Source organism: Cicer arietinum, chromosome 4, assembly GCF_000331145.2.
Source record: "Cicer arietinum cultivar CDC Frontier isolate Library 1 chromosome 4, Cicar.CDCFrontier_v2.0, whole genome shotgun sequence".
NCBI lineage: Eukaryota > Viridiplantae > Streptophyta > Magnoliopsida > Fabales > Fabaceae > Cicer > Cicer arietinum.
In genome coordinates, this window is record NC_021163.2 from 3,478,903 (window position 1) to 3,487,043 (window position 8,141).

At 33.8% G+C, this 8,141-nt stretch overlaps 2 protein-coding genes across 3 annotated transcripts; one reads left to right on the top strand and one right to left on the bottom strand.

Moving 5' to 3' along the window:
- Positions 1-574: 574 nt before the first annotated feature.
- On the top strand, positions 575-4,872 carry LOC101491126 (uncharacterized). Of its 2 annotated transcripts, none has more exons than XM_004495360.3 (3): positions 575-739; positions 915-1,158; positions 4,222-4,872. In XM_004495360.3, the coding sequence occupies exons 2-3, from the start codon at positions 967-969 to the stop codon at positions 4,573-4,575; spliced, it is 546 nt and encodes a 181-aa protein (XP_004495417.1). In that variant the 5' UTR covers positions 575-739; positions 915-966; the 3' UTR covers positions 4,576-4,872. The 2 variants fall into 2 exon arrangements, with proteins under 2 accessions (XP_004495417.1, XP_004495418.1); XM_004495361.4 differs by having other exon boundaries at positions 601-739; positions 888-1,158.
- Positions 4,873-5,120: 248 nt separating this feature from the next.
- On the bottom strand, positions 5,121-7,663 carry LOC101491654 (2-methyl-6-phytyl-1,4-hydroquinone methyltransferase, chloroplastic-like). Its single transcript, XM_004495362.4, has 3 exons — positions 6,977-7,663; positions 5,967-6,273; positions 5,121-5,753 (listed from the first exon to the last, which is right to left on the bottom strand). Exons 1-3 carry the CDS (start codon positions 7,519-7,521, stop codon positions 5,598-5,600), a joined length of 1,008 nt encoding a protein of 335 aa, XP_004495419.1. The 5' UTR covers positions 7,522-7,663; the 3' UTR covers positions 5,121-5,597.
- Positions 7,664-8,141: the final 478 nt, after the last annotated feature.

Sequence of the window (8,141 nt, forward strand, 5' to 3'; positions counted from 1 at the left end):
GTTTATTACCTTATATAAAATGATAAACTACTCTTACAATAAAATCACCATCTTCGGTATAGTCATATACAAATTGGTCAAACAAATAGTATTTTTAGAAAAATAGAAAAAAATCTATTTAAAAGATGTTTTTCCTACTTATTTTTAATATAAATCTATTAATAATTTATTTTATTTTTAATATTTTAATTTGTTTTATTAGTTATTTATTTATTTATTTATATTTAAAAATAATTTTTTATAAAGACAATTAAATACATTATTTAAACTAAAGATGTGATATGATTCATAATTTAAATATTAAATTGAGATAAAATATGGTATCATATCCTGCGTTTTATTTTTTTCATCATCTTAAACAAACTAATCTATTTTAGTTGTTTAAAAAGAACATAATGATAATAATATAATAAAATTCCCACACCCTAAATATGCAAAAAGAAAGGTACAAGTTCTATCAAGATAAGAAATAATAATTAAGCAATAAATATTGTTTCAAGCCTAAAATAAAATATTAATTGGTGGTGGTTTACTGTTCTATATTCCTATATGACGATGATATGATATATGACGTAGATTGTCCCTTTCTTCCGTCAATCGATAACCGCATCAAAATTGAAAATTTCGTTCCCAAATCGGAAAATCAGTGTTCATCCCCACCATTTCAATTCAAACAGCAACCAACTCCGATCCGATTCTCTTTTCAATCGCAACAGAAACAAACAACGGTTCCTTCCAGGTTCGATCATTCTTTTTCTTCATACTTTTTATTTTCCTCACATTTAATCGATCTGCAAACTTAACATCGATCCAACACAACTTGAATTAATGTTTATTTATTTATGTTTTTGAAATTCATATATTTCCGATATTTTTCTTATTGATAGGTTTGGTTGTGTTATTATTCACTTCAGGCAGGATTAATTAATTTGTGAAGTAAATAGTACTAGATTAAAGAGAAAGAAGATGGGGGCAATGATGTCGAGGTTTTGGTTCATGTTATTCCCTGCAAAAGAGTATAAGATTGTTGTTGTTGGGTTGGATAACGCTGGCAAAACCACAACCCTTTATAAATTGCATCTTGGTGAGGTTGTTACTACCAACCCTACTGTTGGCAGCAACGTCGAAGAGCTTGTTTATAAGAACATTCGATTCGAGGTCAGCTCCCTTACTAACTCATCATCATTTTGCTATTATATGTTTTTAATCTTGCATGCTTCAATAGTTTTAAATTGTGGTATGCAAATGCAATTGTGTTGTGTAACCACAATTTAGAACCATGAGTAATTAATTAAAGTATGTTATCTTTATTGTTGTTTGCTGAATATACATGTGACTGCTTGTTACTTCTTACTTTTTCACTGGACCAATCAAATTTATATATCAGGAACACGCCCCGAGCATCTATTACCTTTCATATTTGGTTCTCATTTTGTTGGTTTTGTGAAATAATTTAAGCTATAAGAAAAATTGGAAATAAAAGAAATTTATAACGAACTAATGTGTTCATTTAAAAGATTGTTCTTTTATATTTGGTTTTTGAGTGTGTTGGCCATCAAGGAGAAAAACTGGTATAGGAGAAATAGTATTATAGGTGGTCATAAAAGATGAGGAAGCTATGCCATTTGTAACACCTGGGTTTATGATCCATAGTGCATTGGTTTTACCTGCTGTCATTGTGAGAACTAACAAGATTAGAATCATGAGCAGTGGCTTTAATACACGATTGTGGGACCAATGGAAGTAACGCATGAATTTTATGAATAGTGAGACCCTATACGTAAGTTTCAGGTTGCTGATCTTCATTGCTGTTATAGTTGCAACCTGATCGGCTGATTTTTAGGACTTACACATCTAGAGGGAAATCCTTGTTTGAAAACGCAATTGTCCACAACGTGTACATTGCTTTTGTGAGGTGTTCTTGCCAATGAACTGTTTTGGACTACCATGAGATGAGAGACCACTACCTTGTATTGCTGGGGTAGGAGCTAGTTTGGAATTGATTGCTAGAATAGTGGGATCTGACAATGTTCTAATCTAAAGTTGTCTTTCTTGTTGGATGACCATTGAATACACCTTACAGATAGAAAGTAAGGGATCCATCAGCACAATGTTATTGAGTCCTTGCAAGAAGCAGAGAATACATCACGATCCCTATATCTGCAGTCTTAGAAGTGCTACATGGAGATTTGCATGTTGGCCGGGGCCACAAATTACAATCTTCATCCCACAGTATCTTTAGTTGTGTAGAGTAAGTTATGATTGAAACACTGCTTTCTTAAGAGAGTATAGATCAGATGAATTAGAGATTTTCTCATAAAGTCACCACCTTGGGAAAACATTTTCTTGAGATCAGGACAAACTTCAGATGCACCATCGATCCACGTGATGTTCGTAGCAATCTCTTGCGAAATCGAATGGTTCAACCTAGATAAGACAAGTGTATGATGTGTATATCCATCCAAAATGACAAAGCTAATAAATTCTAAGTACAAGCTACTAGGTGACTGATTAAGATAAGTTTATTCCCTATGATTCTTAGAACTATTTCTATCTCCACACAATTAATCTAAGCTACCTAGAAAGTGGAATGTTAGCCCTTGTATTTTTCCAACATATCTCAACACCCCCTTCAAGCATGTGCGCAAATGTCACGCTCATCAAGCTTGGTACAAATGTAAGATACCCTCAGGACTCAGAGAATTGGTGAAAATATCCACTACTTGATCATTAGAATTTACAAAAGATGTAACAAATAAACACAGCCCTATGGACAATATTCTCATGGAGAAAATGACAATCAATCTCTATGCGTGTAGTTTGTAGGCCTCACACTGGGATAATGATAGTATTGATCTGAACCCAAAAAAGGGCAGCTCAAACAAAGGTCGCCCTCTTTACTTTCTCTCAGCCTTATATTAGTTGCCTTGTAAGGAAAATTCATGAAGCAAACTCTGGTCATAGAAGATAGGATTGGACAATTATATGCAATATGTAATGCTGCTGGTTATCCCGAGAGACTCGTGAGCTCTAATTTATACGACTTCTAATTCACAGAGTTGTTTCAACCTAATAAATTCAAATGTAGTAAGAGCCATTGACTGGTTTTCTGCTTCTGCACTAGATCTAGCCACAGCATTATGCTTTTACCTTTCAGTGAAATAAGATTCCTTCCAACAAAAACACATTAACCAGAATTGGCCATCGATCATTAGGACATATAGCCCAACCTACATCTGAATATGCAACATTATTAGTGTGGCCTTTGTTTTCATAGACTAATCCTTAAGCCTTTGGTGTACCTTAGGATTCAAAGTTCAAACTATTGCATTCCAATGACTATCATGAGGAGAATTGAGAAATTGTCTCACAAGTGACAACAATGATTACAACAAATATGTCCCCGATACGTCACAAGTTTTAGATTAGGACCTTTAGGTGTTTCTGTATGAACATGGGTACTGTTTAGTCTGTAAGCTCAATGATTCACCCCACAAAGACTTGAATTAGTAATCCCAACGATATCACAAGTTTTAGATTAGGACCTTAGGTGTTTCTGTATGAACGTGGGTACTGTTTAGTCTGTAAGCCCGGTGATTCACCCCAAGTTTTAGATTGGTAAACTGTTTGAATTGTCTAGGGTTAAGAAATGTGTTTTTAGAGCACAAGAGTGTCATCTGAGTCTTATTGTTATGAAGAGGGCAGGCATTCTTAGTGCTTGTTGTTTTCACCCCAAAAAGCGCTGCAGCCAACAGAAGTTGAGGTGCAAAGTTATGCTTTGTACTTAGCTAAATTTTTGGTTTGTGAAAATCAATTTTGGGGTGAATTGAATTTATTTATAGAGATGTGTTTTTTTTGTTAAATAATAAAATAGATTTTAGGTGGAAGACTCACAAAAACTTATCCGTGTTTACACTTTAAGAATGATTTTATTTTATTATCTATATTGTATGTAAAATCAATTTGTCTAAATCCATTAAGACACCATTGTTTTCAACCTCACCTTTTTCTAATTTAATTCTTTCAAAATTTATACAAAGAATCATTTAACCTTTTAGAATCAACTTTCTTTGCTAATTTATATTTTCATAGTGAAGGGGTTAGTTTTGATAATTATTCATGTATGTATATGGTTTTAAACTACATTTGGTATGAATATTTCCAAGCTTTACTATTGTGCACGATGAGATATTATTCACTCGACTTCTCCATTCATTTCAGGTATGGGATCTTGGTGGACAAGAAAGACTGCGGACATCATGGGCAACGTATTACCGAGGAACTCATGCTGTAATTGCGGTGATAGATAGCAGTGATAGAGCCAGGATCTCTATAATGAAGGATGAACTTTTCAGGTTGCTGAGTCATGAAGATTTACAGCATTCTGTTATCCTTGTCTTTGCTAATAAACAAGATATCAAGGATGCTATGACTCCTGCTGAGATTACTGATGCACTGTCTCTTCACAGCATCAAGGATCATGATTGGCATATACAAGCTTGCAGTGCCCTCTCAGGAGAAGGCCTTTATGATGGTCTTGGATGGGTTGCCCAGCGAGTAACTGGCAAAGCATGAAATTGGGTTGCTGGAAACTAAGGATGACATTTATTTCTCATGAATTGTGTTGTTGTGATGAATGACAAAAATATATGTATCATTTATATTTTAAAAAGTCAAGCCAAGCTAGTGTGCGCGCTCATGCGGGCATTGTTGTGTAGAAAAAAAAGATTATTCTGTAAACGATTAAGTCACACATTTTCCCGAATTGCTAAAGAAAGAAGCCTCAGCACAGTACCACACCTTGGTAACTTTCTTTTTAGCTGTTTTCTTTTACTTCTTCTCATCAATACAGCCTATATTTCTGCCTGTGTTTCCCCACCTTGTTAACATGGTATTTTTTTAAGTAGCACTAGGTAAAGATATACGTCCTTCTTCATTGATCAGTATTTGTTTATGGGTAAGTAAACAATTTGAGGTTATTACAAAAGAAAATAAACCAAAATATATTTAAAAGTATTTGTTTATTAAGTAAACAATTTGAGGTTATTACAAAAGAAAATAAACCATAATATATTTAAATGTCAGTAATTAGAATTAGAATAATCATCACATCTTGTATCTAAAAAAGTCCCACATGGTCGCATGTATTAGCTAAACAATCATATTTGGATGTGGTCAAACATATATAGACTCATAGTCATTCTATCTTGTTCACTGTCAAGCAAAAGATTACAGAAATACAGAACAATACTTAGCTGATTCTTCCAGACAAGAAATCAGAAATCATGAGACAGCCAGCACATATTCTATATATATCTCATAAAGTGACAATGACACATATACCGACTAAACTTGGCTTGTCTGCTGCTGGAACATCAATAAACAATCGATGTTTGAGTTGAAAGTAAAATATCCATTCTAGAATTGTAGTAAAATTGAAGGGACAATTGAATATGCCAGAACATGTCAACAAATTAACATTATGGAAGGCAAATTCTTGGCCATTAATTTTCAAAGAGTAAAGGCTTGAGAACATCAGTCATCAAAACTTGACCACCATTTCCTACCCCAACTTTACTTCAGACTCCAATCTTAGATTAGATGGGCATGCCCTTTGGAACAAATTGATCCTTGATCCACATGTAAATTGGAACTAGTACATAGTAAGTTGCTGCAATTGCACCAAGAATGAGCCGTGAGAGAAACACCAATGGATTTACAGGCTTCTCTACATCCTCTACCTTAGGACCAAGCTGCATATAGACAGACATGCATAACCACACTTCAAATTTTCACCAAAAGTAAAAGTAGAGAAAATAAACATCCAAAAAAGTATATTAATATACTTCTTGGTGAACATTGACTAGTAGTATTCATTATATAACATCTCAAAAGTGGATCAGTGTAACTAGTGCTTGATGAATTTTTTGATATCCAAAGAACTTCAAAAGGGTGTATTATATTACCTCAAGGGGAGAGTCACCTGATAAAGGCTTGACACCAGTCACAGAACAACCCATGATAAGGCCATGCCGTCGTACACCTCGATACCATTTTGGACCTATCCTTTTGAGCTTGATATCTTTGAAACCAGCCTTTTTAAACCATTCAATATACTCTTCCTCCTTAGGGAAGAGCATCCACACATCTGCAAAGAATTGAGACAACCAAAAAGTTGGGTATACAGGACCTATAATGCATGCTTTGCCTCCTATTTTCAGCACTCTGTATGCTTCTTTAATGCCACGCTGTGGATCAGGCCAGTATTCAATACTGAAAAACATACTCTTATATTACATTAATACATAAGAAGAGATATAACACAATTTGTAGAAAACATAGATAAAATAGCTACTTTGTAAAAGATGCTTAACATATCATCATAAAGACTGTTTTTATGTTTTTGCTTTTTTGACTAATGATCATTAAGTTTAAGATTTAGTTACCATTTTCCTAAAAAAAATGATTTAGTTACCATAAATTATGTTCACAATCATGATTCATGATGACTTATTTTTCAAATATTTCGGTCCAATGATCGTAGGACTAAATTTGTTATGATTTGATTTATAAAGCTCAAATGAACACCAACTATCAATTATCCTGCAAGTATGTTTTAAATTTGGGACTAAAATACTCTGTAGCCGACTACTGACCATTAGATTAAGAGAGAATCAACTGCAAGTATGTCTTAAATTTGAGACTAATATACTCTGCAGTTGACTACAAACCATTAGATTAAGAGAGAGTCAGCTGCACCATATAGCCGACTACACATGACCCATTTTCTTAAGTTTAGGTCCAAACTCGTGCTAGATAACTTAAAGTCATTTAACTTAAATAAAAAAAGAAAAGAAAAAGTGAACTTAACTCACAAAATGAAGACTAATTAAATTAATTAGCCCCAAATCTTAATTGAAGCACACTATGAAGAGCGAATAATCATTGAAAATAAAAAACTGTGACCACACAATACCTTCCAGCTGAAACATATCGGTCAGCATAATCAGTTGAAAATGGAAGATCTTCTGCATCACCTTCAATTATCTTACATTCTTTCAAAGGTTCCTTCTGCTTAGCCTTAGCCAACTGATGAGGAGACTGATCAAGAATTGTAACATTTTTAGCATCAACATGCTTCACTATACCAAGAGTAGTGAATCCAGTTCCTCCTCCTACATCAACAACTCTCATATTCCGGTCGTAAAGATCAGCAGGCTCAAGTGCCTCATCTCTCATGTCTTCAGTCCAATGTCCTGGATTTATCACATGATCATATACAATAGACAAAAACCTATAGAACCAAAATGCTTCTTTCTTGTGTTGGATGAATCTAGGTTGAGAAGTAGGCCTTATGGATGAGATGCTGCATCTTGGTGTCAAGTTTCTTGCCTTGTATTTGTTACCATATGACAGTACACTTTTTTTGAATAAACACTTGTTGTGAAAGTTAAGACTCATAGAACCTAATCCATTAATAAGCTTTGTATTTTCAGTACCACTTAGCATTAAGGAGTCCATGAAATGGTTACAACAATAATGAAAAAGTTGTAGAAATACTAAGGTAGATAATTTATATTATGATAGTTTTTAATATCATGTAGAAATAAGACATGTTAAGGATTATGCAGTGAGAGATGAAGACAAGGGACTTGGTGATGGTGCAATGTAAGTAAGTGGATATGAACCACATAATATATGCTAGTGGTGCTGATTGGATTTTTCTGGTGGTAAGAGTTGATGGTTGTGACTCTCTTGTTTCATTCACCATTGAGGCATTGCCATCACATGAAAATTATAGTGTTACACTTTATCTTTCAATGTGCTAAGGTCTTGTGGAATATGTGACACACCAAACATATCTCCACACCTTTTGAGTGAGACATTCAAACATAATCTTCACTTGAGACTTACTGTTAAAATTCGGTAAATTAGTAGCTATGATGGTAAAACTCGGTACAGACATTTGATATATTATAAAGTGAATTTGAACATGCGTAATCTCTCTTCTGTACACTTAGTATGTGTGAGTTATGCCACCAAAACTTTGAAAAAAAAAGGTTACCTTGTTTAAGATTCAAAGAGTATTTAATAAAAAATTACTTATAAATACTCAAACTAAGGAGAAAACTTAGTGCCCT